This window comes from Helicoverpa zea, chromosome 17, assembly GCF_022581195.2.
Source record: "Helicoverpa zea isolate HzStark_Cry1AcR chromosome 17, ilHelZeax1.1, whole genome shotgun sequence".
Classification (NCBI taxonomy): Eukaryota; Metazoa; Arthropoda; class Insecta; order Lepidoptera; family Noctuidae; genus Helicoverpa; species Helicoverpa zea.
Genome location: NC_061468.1, coordinates 6497574 through 6518139, shown reverse-complemented (window position 1 = coordinate 6518139; position 20566 = coordinate 6497574). Strand labels below are relative to the sequence as shown.

At 35.4% G+C, this 20566-nt stretch overlaps 2 protein-coding genes across 3 annotated transcripts; both read right to left on the bottom strand.

Moving 5' to 3' along the window:
- Nucleotides 1-1813: 1813 nt before the first annotated feature.
- On the bottom strand, nucleotides 1814-3091 carry LOC124638151 (allergen Tha p 1-like). Its single transcript, XM_047175033.1, has 3 exons — nucleotides 2743-3091; nucleotides 2411-2619; nucleotides 1814-2094 (listed from the first exon to the last, which is right to left on the bottom strand). The coding sequence occupies exons 2-3, from the start codon at nucleotides 2610-2612 to the stop codon at nucleotides 1901-1903; spliced, it is 396 nt and encodes a 131-aa protein (XP_047030989.1). The 5' UTR covers nucleotides 2613-2619; nucleotides 2743-3091; the 3' UTR covers nucleotides 1814-1900.
- A 4346-nt stretch (nucleotides 3092-7437) lies between these two features.
- LOC124638152 (ejaculatory bulb-specific protein 3-like) lies at nucleotides 7438-13192 on the bottom strand. 2 transcript variants are annotated; one of them, XM_047175035.1, is made up of 3 exons: nucleotides 13092-13192; nucleotides 8653-8846; nucleotides 7438-7892 (listed from the first exon to the last, which is right to left on the bottom strand). In XM_047175035.1, exons 2-3 carry the CDS (start codon nucleotides 8843-8845, stop codon nucleotides 7702-7704), a joined length of 384 nt encoding a protein of 127 aa, XP_047030991.1. In that variant the 5' UTR covers nucleotide 8846; nucleotides 13092-13192; the 3' UTR covers nucleotides 7438-7701. The 2 variants fall into 2 exon arrangements, with proteins under 2 accessions (XP_047030991.1, XP_047030990.1); XM_047175034.1 differs by lacking the exon at nucleotides 13092-13192 and adding an exon at nucleotides 9855-9986.
- Between the last annotated feature and the right edge of the window lie 7374 nt (nucleotides 13193-20566).

Sequence of the window (20566 nt, the reverse complement as noted above, 5' to 3'; positions counted from 1 at the left end):
TATTGTGTTAATTTTAATTAATCTGATAATGAATATAAAAAGATTTTAAAAACTGCAAAATACTTTTCATTTCAAATAAATTAAAGTCAAAAAATATATAAATATTATTAATATAATATACTTAAACAGTATGAAGGGCATCTATCCCGCACCGTAGGCATCTATCCTCGCTAGTATTTTCAAGGTGGGGCAACTATCCATAGGGGTAGGCATCTATCCCCAAAAATTGAGGTCTACAAAAAGCTAAAATCTGCAAAACGTGTAGTATATAGGTCCAAAAAGACAAATCACAAATAAACATAAAGGATTAAACTAGTTACATTCATAGGTGTTATTAATGTAGAACCAATATTTATTAAATTATAAGCATATTTCAAAAAGTGGGGCATCTATCCCGCCTTTACCCTAATATAATTTTTTTTTGTTCATCAGATGAGGAACATATTTTGCATATAGCTACTATTTCAATAGGCATTTCTTTTATAACATTATTCGCCTCTAAAAGGCAATCTTTTAATACTGCATAACCCGCAAGTTATTAGCCTCTTATCTTCTACTCTAAATACATCTCAGCATCGTGGTAATTTTTTTTCACCTCAATTCGTAAATTACATTAAGGCGGTCTAAAATAATCATATTTGACATCAATTCTTTGAGCCCTTACTTTTTGTCTCAGTACGTTTTTGTATGTAACTTAGACGGCCACATTTTGTTCGTCTTAGTGATCGTCGAAGATAGGTTAAATGGTCTTGAAATATTGTAATAACTTACCACCAAAGCTTTAAGTTCTCGTCGGCCTTGCCTTAGCCATGTCGCGTCGGCAAGCATAAAAAACTACCGATTCCTGAGCTCGGGCTACCTCGCCCCTACACGCCTTCGCAATTTTAAATTGCAATTCTACAGTTGGCACAAATAAGATCACACTGGGTCTGACTACAATATAAAAAAATACTGGGGCTGCCTTTATGAGTGATTAAAAAAATACCAATGCATCTTATCATTGAAGAAAGCTAATTGTTTATTAAAGTCTATGGGATATAAGGATAAAGCGTGAAGGCCAAGTGGAAACTTATGGAGCCCTGGGTACTCCAGCTCGCTTGGGTGAGGGCTTTAGTTGGCCAACTCAGCTTTCTTTCAATCTGAACATAGGGTACACACATACACACACACACACATACACATGTTACTTATAACGTCAATGTAGAACTGGCCCACATTAAAATGTGTTCACCATCATCGTCATCCTCCTGCAATTATCCCAATTTTATTTGGGCCCGGCGCAGCATGTTTTCTCCTACCATACTTATACCTGTGTTTATTCGGTAAAATGCTTGGATTCTTGCATGCTTGTTGATTTCTTTTATAACACGGGTGTAAACGCCACCCCAGCACTCAAAATTGCATCAACAGAGAATTCGAATTGTTGTTTCTCTCTGTTACAGACGGAGTTGGGTCTTCTGCCAAGAAAGACAAGGCGACTCGCTAACTGGGTTACACTAAATGACTAGCGATAGCTAGTCCTTTAACCTAGTAGCTGACTGCCGTGCATGTTCCAAGATGTGTCGCTGGTTTCGTTGATACGATTCCGTGTCAAACTTTTATAAAGATTTCTGAGAGATCTGCTCTGCGAGCAATATGGCCTGCCCATTGCCACTTCAACTTGCTAATCCGGTGGGCTAAGTATATCGGTGACTTTAGTTCGTCTATGGATCTCCTCATTTCGGAAAGAAACACCGAGCATAGCCCTCTCCATAGCTCTCCATAGCTAGTTGAACGAATACTACTTAACTCTCACTAAATGATTGACAAAATGTATAAAGAAAAATTAACAAACTTTATTGCAAGAATCAAATAGGTAGTAATCACAATTTTGAACTTTGAATTTGTTTTAATATTTGAACTACGCGTTTTTCACTTCTTCGAGCTCCTTTTCATACTTCTTTGCGTACTTGCCCTCGGGGTCGTACTTGGCCTTCAATTTCTCCCACTCTTGCAGCTTTTTCTTGATCAGGTGCGCGATGACGCGGCGGGTTCCCTCCTTCTGCTTGTCAGTGCACTTAGCGCATCCCGTCTCCAGAGCTTCCTGGATGTGTTCTGCAAAAAGGAAATTCATTTCATCAACAACCTGTATCAATTAGGCTACAGAAATACCATATTCTGTTAATATATGAAATGGTGTTTCAGAGTCTCAATGCAATTAATCTTCTGGTGAAGTGTAGAACCTAAAATGTGCTGCCAATTTTTATAATATTGTAAATTCATAAAAATACACATTTCTAATATTCGATTTTCAAAATGGAAGGTAGTACAGCCCACAAAGAGGATATCTATAAGACACGTAACAAGTTCATGCAAACTTGCCTTAAATTGTTTAGTTTCACTTGAGAGCAAAACAACCCCACTGACTCACCCTTGAGCTCCTTAGCGTCGGGCGCGCACTTGCCCTCGTCGAGCGAGCACTTGATGTAAGGCACCAGCAGATGATCGTTCTCGAGGATCTCGTCCAGGTCTACGTCATCCCACCTGGAGGTGTACTTGTCGCCGTCACCATCAGGGCGCGCGAGCACCATGCCGGCCAGCGCCACCACACATAGCACGATAGCAGAGTTCATGTTGACGCTGTGGAAATTTTCGCACACTGTAAGAACGCCCTTGAATCCACATGACCCAAAATATACCAAAAATAATGTTTTAGAATGCTTAAAAAAACAATAAAATAATTAATTTTTCACATTACTATACCTGTTTGGGAGGTCGTCACTTCACTGATGAGAAGTTGTACGAAGTATAATTAACTGCAGTTTTGAGTGCGCTTATATACTTAAAAATCGCTAGCAAAAACTGTGGACGTAGTATTTTTAGGTAGGGTGTAGGTATGAATTAAATATAATCTAATCGTAATACTTTGATTGTTTGCATTTCAGGCGGTACGAAACATGTGTATTATCGACCTCAATCTTGAATATTGTCGTTCTCGAACAAATTAAGCAGTTGTAAATGAAAGCGTTTTAATAAAGGGTAATTCAAATCCCAATATGTTTTCAGCTGTGGTTATATTTGTGCCTTACTTTTTACAATACTCAAAACTCTAGAAAGATTCAAGGAATTCACCAAGAACATACCAGAGCTACCTTTTAGCTGATAAGGCTCTCCTGGTGCTTTCACATTACTTACAACATAATTAATACCATTGAAACAGTCAACTTTATTTTCATTGAATTCTTGTATTAAACTTATAGATATCAGTATTCGCTGTTACTTAGATCAAAGAGTGTTCTTTATACTAAATCATTCGACTACATAATAATCGATGGTGCTCGGCTTATGACAGAATCGATAGGTACTCGTTAATCGGTATCAACATTTATATTGACGTCAATGGTTTTTGCGAACTGTCTCCGAGCTTTATTAGGGATTGATATAGGTCCTTACAAGACCAATACCTACACATAAATTATTATAAAATGCGATCATGTATTTTCTTGTAAAGCACTGGTACTCAGCTGTATCTGGTTAGCCTGGAAGCCGACCAAGAATAGTTTACAAAAGGCTCGGCAGATGATGATGTATTTTTTTGTTTTGTAGATAAAATTGTTTGGGTCCTAATTGAAAAAATATAATAAAGATATTTCGCGATTGAAACCGCGAGGTATTGTTAGTGAAGTCTTATTCATTCATTCCATGTTTATTTTTATTAGTTTCCCTCATCAGATGTTCCAACTTTAATTGTCTGTTTGAAGGCAAACCTAGTGTTTTACATATTAACACTATTAACATACAGAATATTAAATTAATTGCAAACTGAAAATTTTATATTTATATTAATATTCCGGCATTCAATTTAAATCTAAGGAAATTTTGTACGTTATATCTAAAAATCTTTGTTTATAATTAGGTTTTATATTAAATCTGTTTGTTTCCGAAATAAACATTAATTGAAATAAATATTCAGCTTAATATAAACGGAATTATATAACATGACTTAGCAAAAATTTAAATTGCCATTGGATATCCTAATCGCCCAAAGATCCCTGAAATAAAACATCCGCATCACAGATAAAACAATATTATATCTCCAGCTGTTTCCCGTATTTCAATAGCTTCCTAGGAGACTACTTCCTGTGCACGAATTTAGCCTATGATACTTATAATATCTAACGTTGTTGCTATTGATAAAATATTTATCATAATCAGTCCTTACACAACCTCACAAACTCTACCTCTTTATTATAATATTAGTATAGAAAAAAGTTTATACACCAACCATGCAGCTACCTACTTAGTGCAATTTCAAATTGTTGCTGGATTTCCCCATCTATTTTCGGACTTGTATGGGCAGGTCATACATATACAGCCTGTTTTCTTTACGTCATTGCTCCCATATTATCTATGGTTCAGGATTGTGTACCATGTGGTTGCATGTTAACAACCAGTAATATGACGTCAGGAAACCGGCCTCATTTTAATTGGCACGGTTGGTTAATCCTTGCGGGGTTTTTACACCTTGGATGTTTTATGATAAGAAGCAGCCTAGCAGCATGCTGTAGTTTTCCGAGACATTGATAGACTTGAGTGAGATTTGCATTTGTGAGTGAGATTTGCATTTGTGAGTGAGTGAGGTAATCAAAGCTCTAAAATTGCCTATCTATTTCTTAAGTGCCTTTCTCAGGAAAAATTGTGCAAGGAGATAAAAGGGCTATTTATAATGTCTAAACCTCTGTTTGTTGTTTTTCTCTATTTAGAATTATCGCTTCAGTCTAATCAAATAATCTTCCAGGTGAATTTTCAGTTTAATTAATTTATGTATTCTAGTGCATGTTGGTGAATTGGATCAATATCCCCCCACTGATAAATGCACAATTATGATTTCATAATAGCAGTTCTAATATAAAATCATAATTGTGCATTATGGGTAATCTTCTTCTGCCAAGTACAAAAAAAGTCCGTAAAAAAATGTTGCTAAAATACATTAAGGAAAAAATGAATGAAGAATTAATTAAGACTGTTCTAGTGATATAAATTCTAAAGACTTAAGTTTTCATAAACTTAAAAAACAAAATCCGAGCGCCTGCTTTATTTGTTTTTATTTAAACGATGCATTTTAGTATTTCAAGGTTATTATCATAATAATAGATGCTAGCTTCTGCCCGCTACTATGTCTTCATGATTTTTATTATATATCTCATACGAATAATAAATTACTTTAGCCTAGTGTAAATTATAGTTTGTTTGAGTTAATTAAAGGAAGTTTTTTACTATGAAACCGCAATACTACTAAAAACATTCCATGGCATAGGTTCGCAGAAAAATAAAACTGGATCGAAATGTATTCAGGTCAGTCTCAGAACTCGGAAACTTGGAAAATCTTGTTTTAATGTAAATAAACTGACATGGAATATAATTTGCAATATTTTGCGCAAAAAACTTAGGTACTTGTGAGATGACGTCAAATAGGAAAAATATTGAAGAAGAAGACATGCTTCTTGTAAAGCACTGGTAGGTACTCAGCTGAATCCGGTTAGACTGGAAGCCGACCCCAACATAGTTGGGAAAAAGGCTCAGAGGATGATAATGATTGAAGAAGACATGCTACGTTCACCCCAAAAAATAAATTGGCCCAAGGGAATGACGATTTTTCACTTACACTTACCACTTTTAAAATACAGATATTACTTACGTCACAATGTTTTTCTCACAAGCTTCGTTAACAGCATCTAATCTTATTTCCATCATCAACATAATTTACAACGTTTAGAATTACTTTAATCAAAATAAAACTATTATAATTGGTTACGGAATTCACCAATTGAAGTTCTTAAAATAATAATTGTAATTAGTGCCGGTTCTACTCGCATGTTTATTTACTATCATCAACACCAAGCTTTGATTCTCATCTGTTTTGGTTACTAGCAACGCCATCTACCGTATTACTTAGGTACTGACTAAAGAGCATTTAAACTAAACAAATGTGTCGATCGTAGGCTGTCATCTTGCTCTATCCGTGTGTCTCACAATAAAAAAACCAGCCCTCACGTTGGGGGAAGTTTGGAGATTTAATTTTCATAAATTGATTAGATGAGATAGCGAGTCTATAGACTGACACGCGTTTTTGTTTATAGTCGCTTAGTTTGACGTATATAATGATAATCGTATATTTTTTTTTAATTTTATATCGTTTGATATGATTATTGTTCGTATTAATTAGAGTTCTTTTTATCGCGTGATTTCAGGATGGGTTGATCCAACAAGCAGGTAATAGATGGGGTTGATCCAATGTGTGATTCAGTACCTGCAAATGACCATGAATGCCCGCCCACTGCCCTATATATCTACTCTTATGTATAGGTAAGTAGATAAATGTGTTAAGAACGCTTGTCGCGGTAAGTCCCTGGATGGTGACCATCTTGTCATGAAGAGTTCCTCCGTGTGTTCCGGCTATCAATTGATCATCTTAGGCAGTAGTTACGGTTAGTCAGAAGCCAGAAAGTCTGATAAGTAAATAATCTTAGCAAAGAATATCGATGTAAAACACCGATACCCAGCTGCAGGTGGTTATACTAGAAGTCCAATGCTGTTGGGAAAAGGCTAGGCAAATGATGACACTACTGGGAAAAATAATATTAATATTAAAAACCGGCCAAGTGCGAGTCGGACTCGCACGAAGGGTTCCGTACCATTATTTATAAAACGGACAAAACATTTCGTTTGTTGTATGGGAGCTCCCCAAAATATTTACTTACTTCTAGTTTTCAGTATTTGTTGTTATAGCGGCAACAAAAATACATCATCTGTGAAAATTTCAGCTCTCTAACTATCACGGTTCATGTATGTCGGACGGACGGACGGACAGAGGAGCGAAAACAATAGGGTCCCGTTTTACCCTTTGGGTACGGAACCCTAAAAATACTGATGCTGAGTAAACATTTACCGATTCCTAGGAATACATAGATCGATGTGTAAGTATTTATATTTATCTTGCAAATCACACATCAACTCAAATAATTGCCTTGTCAATGACGTTAGTGTCAAAGTTTATTTAGTGACAATGATGATATTGGTACGTGAAATTATTGCGAACATTTACGTTATAATTACAGTAATTAACATTTATTTACAACAATAACAATGCAATTAAAGAGTTTATGTTACTGCATGAATATTTTTATTCTAATGTCCTCTCCATTGTCTCTAATCTTTGTACCTTTTATATTGTATGTTAAATAAACATGTATAATTCTTTAAAATAATCAGAAAGGGCTTCAGGTAAAGAAAATACAAGTAAAATAATTTTCTTCCATCTCAAGCAAACAAACAAATAAAAAACGATGCCATACCTACTTAAGTCAAAAAGTCCTAAAGATGAATTGATTCTATTTTGTACTCATAAAGGTTATTTACAAATTAAGGATTAACTAATAAAATAACAAGTGCAATCGATTAACAAAAAATAATTTATTACAAAAAAATGTTCTACACTAGGTATTACTGTAACTCACAAGCCTTGATATAAAAAATACTACACTTCAGTAACACATACAAATACATACATATTTCTAAAAGTAAAAAAATACTTTAAACAGAATATGGTAAACGATGATCGTTTCTGGACAAATTTTTGCTGCAGCGCTTTTTTTACAATTTACATAACTAACCAAAAAGCTTGAATCAATAGTCTACAATCCAGCGTATCTATAAAGCGCTTTAGTGCTTAAGTTCCCTTAGTTCCTGTTCGTGTTTGGCGGTGTATTTCGACTCGGGGTCGTACTTGGCCTTCAGACGGTTCCAGTATCCTTCCTCGTGGTTGATGAGGTGAGCCAAGACCTTGCGGGTTCCCTTGCGCTGGTTCTCTGTGCACTTGGCACAGTCCTCCTCGAGAGCTTCGCGAATGTGCGCTGAAAAATTGGTGAAAGTACATTAGAAATGTTAAAAAATTACAATACAAGAAACGAAACGACCATATATTTAAAACAAATTATGATGTCACTCTATGTAGGTACCTTTATGCAAGTCGTTTTATCGTCAGCACTTAGCTGCTTGGAATAACAGGTAAGACAATACTACAAAAGGAGCCAGCTAAACGATAGCTACTTACCATAAGTTGTAGTTTTTATATTATTGAAACCTTTAAAATTGGGAGCTATCCATATTAGCATAACAAGAAATTATTAACTCTCATTTTGATACGTATACCTAAAATACTGGTTGGTCTAGCACTAGAGGACAACTAATTAATTTGATTACAATAATTATTCGTACCTAATCATCTATACTGGTCCTTAATCTGAGCAAGATCAAGACCGGTTTCCAAAAAAATATTCCAAATTGAAATAGGTACACTATATATCCTTTAGATTTAAACTCATCTCAAAAAGGGTACTTATAAGCATTTTCAGGGTCTCAATATTGTTTTGTTTGATGGGTGGTTAAATCTTTGTGTTATGTCGTGAAGAGTAGGCATTTTTGGGATCTGACTCATATAATATAATTGACGTTCGAAAAGTGCGGTTTTTCAGCCTCCTTTGATTAAATGCTATTTGATTTGAACGTTACACTTTATCGTGAAGGCTTAGCAAACAGCAAACAAACAGACATTCGCATTCATCATTCACATCATCATTAATACTTATATGCAGTTACATTTAGGGTACTTACATTTAAGTTCCTTGCCCTCCGGGGTACATTTTCCCTCTTCCAGTATACACTTGAGGTACGGCACCAAGAGGCGCTGGTTGGCGAGGATTTCATCCAAGTTGATGTTGTCATATTTGCTGGTGTACTTGGACTCAGGCCTGGCCAGGGTCACGGCTACCAGCCCGAGGAGGCATACTACTACGAAGGTCCTCATTCTGTAAGAAATAAGTTAGAGTTCAGAGTTTGAGGTGTTATTTCGGGATCAAATGACTGCTTTCGGGAAAAGAATTACAAAAGTATATGTTAATGGTATTGAATGTAATGCCATCATCGAAACTATCCTGAGAATCGGTTATGCGAAAGTTTGAATAATACATTATACAATTAACATCTTATTCAGTTGAATAACAATGATTTATATAAATTCATCCCATGATAATTATGCACAAAACCTTTGTAATCTTGTAAAGACCAACGCATTTATTATTTTGATTTAATCATTAAAGTTAATGATCATGCTAAACATGGCCATATTTTTAATTAAAAAGTGATAAGAGATCTTTATTTATTAAGAAGATTGTCTGAACTTCATTATTGATGTATACCTTGACCGCTGATATGACAATGACCCACGGTTTTATGGTAATCTTATCCTTGCTATACAAAATTATACCGAAAATATTACTAGGTAAACCCGAATCAAAAGTTATTTCGGAATTCAAATTGAAAACAATAGACATTCTGACCAGAAAAAATATAAAGGGTACCTAAAAGAAAATTAATTTCTCAAAATTTTTTACCACAGAATTAATTCCAAGTTAAAATTGCGAACTAAGGGCTGAAAAAGACGCGTATTAAAATGTACCCTGTAGTGTTCACCTAATAACTAAGTTTTTTTAACAGAAACAAACAATCGCTTTTATTGCAGCAGATTGCTCAAAACTCTGCACTACTAAATTTAAACATTCTATAATTTTTGATTCTAAAAAACAACGCACTCCCAAACACATCTTTGGTTATTACGCAAGTGGTCTGTAAGTATTGGGCAGATTATCTCGGTATAAGCTCCCTTCATAAGTATTGCGAATAAGTAATATTCTATACTAGTATTTTTTTAATATTCACATTTTTCAAATTAATATCATCAATATAAAAAATCTCCCCTTCGAAGACCATTCAGTCTCCCACAATTATTGATCCCCCTTGTAAATGAACTGACCTACCTTAATTTTTGGTGTAAATAGAACTGTCCTATAGCTCCGCACTGGACTTAGTAAATCACCGACTAGCCTCCACCACTTTTTATACTGAACATATTGACGTTTTGGTTCAACAGACAAACTAGTTTCCGTTTATTTGTCAAAATTCGTGGAACGTGATTTTTTCGCACACACGTTGTTGCCGAAAACGTGCGTCTGATATCTTGCGTTTTATCTCAATATTTTTATTTTAGTTAAGGATTTTTTAGATTTTCTGAAAAGTGGACACTGCCACTACTTTTGAATTTTTAGTAGCTATTTCTAAAAATAACTTGTCTCAGAGGCTTCTCTTATGAGAATTACTGATGCTCTAAAGACCACTAAAATCTGGGTTTAGCAAACTCTGACTACTACTAATGAGATTATTTATTTCATTAATTAATTACAGACATACATATGGCACCTCTTATCAATCATCAGAAGAAGAAAAATAAATACCTTCCTTCCTTATTCTTTAGTCCTCTATTATTTCCTAATCTGATTTAGCAAATAAAAGACATTTTCCATACTATATTCGGTTTGAAATTTTACAGTTTTGAAGTAAAGTAGATAATCAAATATTTTACCACATAGTATGTCTATTATTAAACAAAAAGCTCTCACAAACAAACTTAATTGCAATATCGGAAAAACAAAATAATTACAAGTTGATCATGAACGAAGCGGGTGATGGAAGGATCCAAATGAAGAGGATTCGTAAAGCAGTTCCAGCAAGGTTCTGTCGAAGCTGCCTTTAAGCTATTTAGGTAAAGCTATGAAAACTGGAACTTGAATGTCCTTCCCCTAGGAGACAGAAGGCCCGTGCCAGCGGTGCGCATTGTTCCTCGCACTCCTCAGAAAGTGTCAGCAAGCACCAGTGGGGCCCATAAGGGCCAAAGCTTGAAAAAGAGAGGCAGGGCGAAAGAGTTACCGCGGTCCAGGTAAATAAAAGACTTAAGAAGGAACATGGCAGATTTTAGTCAGTAAGAGTCTGACGCTCCCTCAAGCTGCACCCTCGACAGGAGGGGTCATTTGAGTAACATCTTCGTTTGGAAAAACTAGGATGATGTTTATAGAAGCAATAGTAAACATTTTCCGTCATACTGTTGTTTGCTCTTGTCATTCAATTGCAAGAAACGTGAGGAACAGGTTTCTAATGGATTAGTAAGTGTTGACAAACACTTAAGTGTGTTAACCCAAGCTGCTATTGGTCATTTGTGTAAGTACTACCTGTAGGATATTTCTATGAGTCCAATTGTTGTCATAATAATGTAAAGAGAAGTAAGGTGACTCATAGACATCCGTCATACAATCAAGGAGGATATTGCAACCTCCTTCCTTCAGAAGCCAAGCCGCCTATATGCTGCTTCATAGGCACAGATTTTCTTAACCACTTCGCTGTCCAAGATGCAGACACAATAGTAAAACAATCGATGTATAACATATGACTCCTGGGACAGGGAAGTTGTTAAAAAAAAATGCAGAAAACATTACACCAATATCTTTCGAGAATTCTATTTCGAAATGCATCAACTTTTGCATCAAATATATACTGACGAAATCTTTCCCGCAAGTTTCGAGAACGCTGGTCTTATGAGGAAAGTAAATCTAGAACACATCTATCTAACACTACATAATCAAACTCAGATAACACTAGATCTTCGTCTATCCAATCTTCATTGTAGGCCAAAATCATCTATGTCTAGGACATCGACACAATGCATTAAGATTCTTATATATTTATAGTTAGTTGCATAATCAATACAAAAACATATCTCTGAGGCGCTCATTCGCACCTCTAGGTCAGCCATAAAGGTAAACAACAAACAAGAGACGATTCTCCTTAAATGACGTCATATGTTTAGGTGTTAAGAAATGACAAGCGCTAATCATGGTACCGAGTATTATCACCAATGAATTAACAGTCAAAAAAACCAAGGCAGCTACCGTAAACAACTTGTACGTACCTACCAAAGTTCAATAAAACTGGACGTTCAAAAATATCTTACTTTCTAAAACTACTCGAATCAGGGATATTGTATCTTTATAAATATCTTCGTGAGCTGCACTGAACAATGTTTATGACATTGTCAAAACAGAATTATGTTACAGTCCAAAAATGCTGAGTATACTTATTATATAAATACTTCCATTTGCATTTGTGTAGCATTTTCTCTAGCATATGTCCTCAGTTATAATACTTGCATCCGTTTCAGCTGTCACTTTCAGGATTCTATACACAAATTCCACTACGGTGTATGCTAGACCGTGCTTCTTTCAGCCTCATTCGCCCAATTAGGCGGTCCCATTGCCATATTAACGAGCATATCTTCTGGGCTATGTATGTGGCTCTTCTATTAATCTCCTCATTTCTCCATACATACCAAACATGTACTTATTTACTAAATCTGTTTAATCCTGAATTCATTACAAGCACTTTTATTAGTATCATAACTCATATTGATTGACGCTTTATCCCTTTAGGTACCTACCGAAGTATTACGAAATCATTTTTAATGGCTGTTTCTTGGTAAGGAGGTTAAAAATAACAAGAGAATATAAACAAGGTTTGACTTTGACGAGGAAAATAAAAAATATTATTTTGGTAGAAGGACACATACGTCAGCAACTACCTTTTTCACCATGATAGTGGGAGTAGGAGGGATGATTGATTAAATTGAGGACCTTTCGAAGAACCCACTGGGTTTTTGTGACAGAATTGGGTATTTGCTCTAATTGTTATTTTAATATAATTCAGTAGGTAATAAAAGGACACATTATATACACATATTTATTTTAGATGAGTAGGTAGAGAATATCTGCTAGAATATCTAATAAATGAATCCGAAAAAACCTCGTCCGTGAAGCGTTCTACAAGCATACGAATACTCACATTAATTCACCGACACGTATTTATTTATGTTATGAATTACGTTGGTTTCTGACTACTTACTGGAGAATACAAAATAGTGACTCACACCGGTAGTTTTTTCCAACATTTAACAAGAAAAACATTAAAAATATTTCCAGAGCAATTTAATAATACTAGTTACTTTTATGTAATATTTCTCAAGGCCGTAATCTCCTGATTTTTCTTATACCTAAACAAATATTTTTAATCTTGAAAATTATGACGAGCTATGATGAAACTGGTATTGATTGAATTAATCTACCTGTCAATAGTGTATAGTTTATGTAGTTAGAATATACTTAACAACTTACCTTAGATTTATTCTGCTCGTAGTTTCAACAGCTAACTTGGCACATTCACATGTGACTGAAGTATTCAAGATAGCTCACAAACAATCATGTGATTATACACCTTATAATTGTAGGTGAGACCTACAATTTTATGTGACATGTGCCAGAAGATATAATTTTATCTACATAGGTACTAGCTTATTCTCGCGGGTTTGCCTCGCCAAAAGATTCTAAGCCGGACTGATTCATTTGCTTGCATCTAGGCCATCTGCTTGGTGTATTTCACCAAGCTTAAGTAGTTTAATTAGCATATTATGGTTCATCTAAATAAGTTTTCACGTGTCAGAATGATGGATAGACGAGAAAACACATACATAGTTCTACTTACTTTTTGCATTATGCAGATTATGCTCTTACTAAACTAAACATAAGCCGCCTCCATAGAGCAAATTTAAATGTAGAAATAGTTTAGTTACATCGTAAATGCAGGGGACATGGTCATGAAACGACAACTGGATTGTAATGTATGATTCCAAGGGGATTTCCCTCATGTCTCAAACAGTGGAAAGATTTATTTAAATGCTGTAGGTGTACCTAAGCAGATACCTACTCAAAAAAATACCACGGTAAAAATTTGGCCGAAAGTTCAGTTGGAAGGTAAACATGAATTTCATCATACTTTTAAGTCCTCAAATACATTTCTGATCATTGTAATGTGCGAAGACCATACGTATGTATGCTGTCTAATAGCCCAATAAAACTATAGGCCAACTAAAAGTTTTCACAATCTTCAAATGGACGTAGTTATGCAGAAACGTTCCAACCCACAAGTCACCCGAAATCGAGTTATTGTGATTGAACAGTCTAAAATTTAGCATATGGTTATCTAAACTCAATATAATTCAACAATAAAACCTCTAGTACCTTTACTAGTTAGAATAAAAAAGAATACAACTGAAACGCGTAAATGCTTATATCTCAAATTCAAGTTTAATTTGAGATATAAGCATTTACGCGTACAGTGGGTTGGAACGTTTCTGCATAACTACGTCCAAATGCAACTTTGTATAATCTGATAAGGCTTCATAGGCGAAGACCAGTGGTGATATATTATTAAATCAGTCTAATTCTATGCATTATAATGATCCACGTGCGTCACAATAACGTTACGTAGCACGAAGTAACTTGAGCGACAAGAGTGCCCTTGTACCATTACAATCAAGATGAGGAAAACCACGGTTTATCACTCTATTTACATTATTCTTGTTAAATCGAGGTTAATATAGTAAGAGGAAGCATTGTTTTTTTACTAGCAATTATAATTCATATGGACACTTAGTCATAAATGCAGTGAGTTGAAGCACTTATCGTAAAAATGTTATTGTCTGATGATGCTGCACTTTAAGGATAGGTATTAACTTAAATATTAAGTCAAAATGTGTGAGATTTAATGTTTAACTGCAAGAAGGTAAGATTCAATGTGTTTCTGTCAAGAGCATGACTTATTGATGAAAAATCCAATTTTTTTTTTTTTTTTTAATTAGCCTATACTGTCCCACTGCTGGGCAAAGGCCTCCCCCAAAGCCTTCCACTTTTCTCTATCCCTCGCTGCTTGAGGCCAGTCCGAGAGGAAGCTGTCCAAGTCTTCCCTCCAGCGTTTCCTTGGTCTCCCTCTGGGTCGCCTACCATCCTCCGGGATCCACTTTGTGGTTATATTGGCCCACTTGTCACTTCGACAGATGTGACCCGCCCAATCCCACTTCAACTTTGCAGACTTATTGCCCACATCGAGTATGCCCGTCTTGGACCGGATAATGGTGTTGCGTATCTGGTCGCTTAGCCGTATGTTGAGCAGGCTACGCTCCATGCTTCTTTGGCATACTTTTAGCCTGGACTTCTGAGATTCGGTCAAAGACCAAGTCTGAGCGCCGTAGGTTAGGATTGGCAGAATACACATGTCGACTAGTTTTCGCTTCAGCGATAAAGGGAGCTCGCCCTTCATAAGCGACTTCATGGACCAGTAAGTAACTCTTCCAGGCGTTTTCGATCCGTCGATCGATTTCCTTGTCTTGCCTGTTTTCGAAGGACACTAACTGGCCCAAGTAGATGTATGCGTCGACATGTTGTATATCTTGCCCATCTACCTCGACCCTACGTTTCGCGCTATTAGTCATTATAGATAGTTCAACTCAGATTTGCGCGCGGCCCTATGTGTGCGTCGGCTTGTAAATATACAACTTTCATTCGTGTGACAGTGACGTCGTCCGAGCATGACGTGTTCTTATCGCTTTTTGTTATGGGTACAGTCGTTTACGAAAATGTCTAGTTCTTCACGGAGAAAATGTTTAAGGAGTCAGGTAGCGTTTCAAAAAATGAAACAACATTCAAAGCTTTTTATTATTACATTTTACAGTTTTTCATTATTTTCTCATAAGTTTTTTCAAATTGACGTTGACAGTATCTAAGAAATAAATGAGGTGAAATATCTAAGATGAATTAAATACTCCTTACATATTTTCTAGATCTCGGGGTACGCGGACAATAAATAAAAGTGTGGACTAAGAATGTAAAAAGACGTATAATCTAGTATAATAATGTAAACAAAATGTGTGAGGAATTTTAAAAAATAATATTGCTTCGCATAATGTCGACCAAAATAAGACGGAAATAATGAAACTCATAAATGAACGTTTAAGTCATATTGATGAAGGGATGTTGGGTAATACTTGTCGACATGTACAAAAGAAAAAAGAAAAATACTATAGACATTTTGACATGGAGTCAAAATTTATAATTTACCTCGGTGAGAGTAGCGAATCCGAAAATTCATCATTTGATTTTTCAAGTAGCGATTCAGAATCATTATAAATAAATAAACATTAAATTACGTAATAACTGTTTTTCTTTAAACAGCCGTAACCCCTAAATAACTGTATTTGTACCCGACTGTACCTCTTGTCACGCACACAAAGTCACTGTGTATGTACAAGGGTTACCCACACATAAGGCCGCGCGCAAGACTGAGTTGAACTTACTATACTTTAGTCTTTGACCGGTTCATCACAAGCCCAACTTTGAGGCTGGCGGAGCTCAGCTCTTGGAGCATCTGTTGCAGCTGTTCTGCCGACGGTGCGAATAGGACAATATCATCTGCAAAGCGAAGGTTAGTGAGTATTTTACTGCCGACTCGGATACCCTGCGATATTCCAAATAGTCTCATAATATCTTCAAATAGATCAATGGTTCAGAAAACCCAAAAAACTCCTTCGCAAATAAATCCTGGAAATCCCAAGCCGTCACAAGAAACACAACATCATTAAGTATCGTTAAATAATTCAATTAAGAACGTTTTACTCTTGGTTTACTAAATAAGTATTTTTTTAGAGCACAAAAATATTCCGAGTGCAATTAAAAACTTAGACAAAACAACGTAGGTAAACGGGTTTTGATACGCTCATGTAGTTAATGCTAAATAGAATTACCTTAAATAAAAACCTTAAGGTGAGTATAGACTACAACATTTACTTGTAACAGAACAACGAGCCACTCTATGATATGTTCTTGTGTGTATCATCCTTTTACGAACTAGACATGCCTTGGAAACTGAGCTTTTGTCTGTATTGTAAAATTCGTAAGAACGTTACATTACATACACAGAAATGCTCCAGAAAATGTTGTAGTCTATAGTCTATACTCACCTTTAACAAAGTAAGAATAAGCTTGTGTAATGTAATGTGTTCTGTCTTTAAAATAACTATAGATACTTACTTACAGGCTTTTGCAAGCGGGTTCACTTGCGTCCTGTAGGAACTACTTAATGAGCCCTAAATAGTCATAACAGGTATACCTAGCCTCCCTCAATAAACGTGATATCTGACAAAGATTTTTTTTTTTCAAATCCAATGAGTATGTAGTGCCTGAAACTAATAAGCGTGTTCGAGCAAATTAACTCTTTTGTTTTATAATAATATTACCTAATTAATCATTCGAACTGCAAAGATGATGAGTAGTCTTTTTCCTACTTTTTTTTACTTCAGAAGAAATGTGGATGATAAATAATGATAATACAAAATAGCTACCTATTATATGCTGCATATATGTAGATATTGGTGTAAGCAGAATATTGTCTGCTTTATTATAAAAAACAATTGTAGTTAACCTAAAGATTGCTGTTTTTAGTTTTCCCACAAATATTCTTCAAGAAGCCAGCGTCATTGACCATCGAAGCTATTAAGCCTTTTAGCTTTTTTACTCACTGACACGAGTACCATTTTATTGTTTTAAAACCACACACAACCTTCAAAATGTTCAAATGTTACTTAAAATAATCCAAAAGATATAAAACCATAGTTATTTACAAACGTATTTTATCTCAAATGGTCGTTGTTGTTATTTATCTTTTTAAGTTACCAAAATAGATTCATACCAAATTATTGTAATAGGCACCTTTATAAATACATAACCTTTTAGCGACAATGAATGTCATTCTCATCATACTTAATATATGTCGATAGTACCTAAATAAAATGAGTGTTTTCGTATGATATCAGATACCTATAACTTTGTACTTAACAGCCTTTTGACGACGGATTTTCCGAGCGGGAGGACCGAGCATCGGGACCGAGTGACATGGCCCGGATCAAGAATTTTGGAGTGGTGGGGATGGCTTATGTCTTTCCTGAAAATTGCCTCAAATATCCATCTATCAGTGCCTTATTTTATAAATCTACACCTTTCATTTCGTACGTGGTGTCATAGACGTGTCTTTTATTTCATTGAGATTTTGTTTACTCTTTCTTACATTATAAATCTGTCCCTTTCATTTCGTGCATGACGTCATTGGCGTGTCTTTTGTTTCATTGAGTATTTGTTTACTCTTTCTTACATTATAAAACTGTCCCTTTCATTTAGTGCGTGACGTCATTGGTGTGTGTTTTGTTTCAGTTTAAAACATTTATTTACTTTTTCTTTCACAATAAGTCTGTCCCTTTCATTTCGTGCATGACGTCATTGAGGTGTCTTGTTTCATTGAGCATTTGTTTACTCTTTCTTACATTATAAATCTGTCCCTTTCATTTCGTGCGTGACATCATTGACGTGTGTTTTGTTTCAGTTTTTATTAAAACATTTATTTACTCTTTCTTTCACAATGAGTCTGTCCCTTTCATTTCGTGCGTGACGTCATTGACGTGTCTTTTGTTTTTTTAAGCATTTGTTTACTCTTTCTTACATTATAAATTTGTCCCTTTCATTTCGTGCGTGACGTCATTGGCGTGTCTTTTGTTTTATTAAATATTTGTTTACTCTTTCTTTCATAATCAGTCTATCTCTTTCATTTCGAGCGTGACGTCATTGGCGTGTCTTTTGTTTCGAATAAAACAAGTTAGCAAGTCAAGTTGGCCAATAAAAGTACCTACGTCAAACACAATAAAAAGCAAAAACTAATACTACTTTTAGGTACATCGGTCTTAAAGTCGATATCTAGTAGATGCAGCCATGATTTTGAAAATTAAATAATAAACTAACGCGATATAATAGTTATGTCATTTCGTTGGAGCAAAAATTGAATTCATTTGATTTTTACCCGACTGCCAAAGAAGGAGGGTAATGTTTTTCGAGTGTATGTATGTATGTCTGTTCCTTTGTGACCTCCTGTAGCCTAAACGGCTTGATGGATTTTGATGTATGAGGTATCGTTAGATTTGTCTTGATTACGGGAGTGTCATAGGATACATTTTATCCTAAAAGTCCCACGGGATATTTTTTCTAAATTTCCCTTTAAAAAAATATGTATGCAGTATCATTAGATTCATTTCAATCACGGGAGTAATAATTAATATAGGATACGTTTTTTCTCAAAATTCCCACGGGAACATGTTAATTCTGCGTCAACGCAAAGCAACTCATGCGTTAGCAAGCAAAAAGATAGGGCGTGGCCTGGCATGCGGCGCGCGGCGCGGTGCGGAGGGGGATATGCTCGAGTATACAGCCCGAATGCGGGCACACGCATAAGGGCACACGTCGTTGACGGTCTTCAGCAGTAATGACTCACCTAATTCTTTTTCTTCTTCACTACCAACAGTCCAGATTGGCGGTAAATTTATGTTGCGGAGTAACATCACTCGTAATCTAAAGCCAAATGTCGTCGAAATAATTTAAAATGGTACTTACATATACATAGTCTTCTACATCTACAACATTTTCGTTAAATAAAAACAGCTAAAAAGTTATAAATAAAAGAATTATTATTAAAAAAACAAAATACCCGACTGCACACTAAAAAAAGAGTAAAACAAGCCCCACAATAATATTTAATTTATAAATATTGATGGAAAGCATCGCAGGCGGGGACCACCTTGACCGCCACCAACGAAAATTCTGCTAAATGGTGCACAACCGAAATGACTATAAATAAGCCTCTGTTGGTCCCCGCCTGCGATGCTTTCCATCAATATTTATAAATTAAATATTATTGTGGGGCTTGTTTTACTCTTTTTTTAGTGTGCAGTCGGGTATTTTGTTTTTTTAATAATAATTCTTTTATTTTTGAGGAACAAGGAAATGAAAAGCAAATGAAACAGACTCGCCAAACAGCCTCAATTTATCCCACAGTTAAGATTATTACAGTAACTGTAAGCAATGATTTCAGTTAACAATGTCTGATTTGCCATCGTTAAGCTATTTTCTACAGCAGTATAAAAGTCTCTTCCTAATGCCACTCAGTATTCATTGTCAGTGCCGTGAAAGAATTTCCACTTCAGCTACATCAGATAGGTAAGTTGTTTAACCGTAATATGATCATCTGCCTAGCCTTTTCCCGACTATGTTGGGATCGGCTTAGTCAATTTAAGAGTGAGTTGTACAAATTAGCAAGTAGACATAAGGCGTATTTACCTAGAAATACGTAATACTTTCTCCAACTAGGTATCATGTTAATGTATGACTATGAGTAAATAAGTCTGTGATATTGACAGAATTCATGCTTTACGGATCAGGATACATTCACAACAGTACATTATTAAATCCTAAGAGAGTTTTTCAATGCGTGGAATTGCTAAGAAGCCTTCAAAGGCACTAAATGATACTCAAAAAATTCATTCACTCTGATAACCAAGCCAGTAAGTTGCAGTAAACCGTCAATTCAATGTTATGTCTCACAAGGACATAGAAGTCGTCTCCTATGCTTTCCCTTATAACGCTCTCTATATCACATACCTACTTCGCTTGGGGTTATTTGTAGCCAAAATTAGTTGTACGCAGTCACAACTCAACACACCTTCTGAGCGATTGCAGCCTTATTTGCATCAGGAGTTCTTTTGTTGATAAAATTCGTATTTCGAAACTTACATACTAAAACTAAATACCGACTAAACTAACGTTAACAGTTTTCACCGATTTTATTCAAATTCACCACTATGCACACCCTCTTAAGCAAGCCACTAAGTAAATAAATAAAATTCGAAGTAAATAAAATTACCAGTTTGACTGTTACAGAT

What these genes read in the sequence shown, in the direction of transcription:
- LOC124638152 (XM_047175035.1), bottom strand. Translation starts at nt 8,845, where the DNA reads ATGAGGACCTTCGTAGTAGTATGCCTCCTCGGGCTGGTAGCCGTGACC. An exon ending in GGAGGGCAAGGAACTTAAAT is followed by an intron (nt 7,893 to 8,652) that starts GTAAGTACCCTA and finishes CCAATTTTTCAG; the next exon opens with CGCACATTCGCGAAGCTCTC.
- LOC124638151 (XM_047175033.1), bottom strand. Translation starts at nt 2,612, where the DNA reads ATGAACTCTGCTATCGTGCTATGTGTGGTGGCGCTGGCCGGCATGGTG. An exon ending in CGACGCTAAGGAGCTCAAGG is followed by an intron (nt 2,095 to 2,410) that starts GTGAGTCAGTGG and finishes TCCTTTTTGCAG; the next exon opens with AACACATCCAGGAAGCTCTG.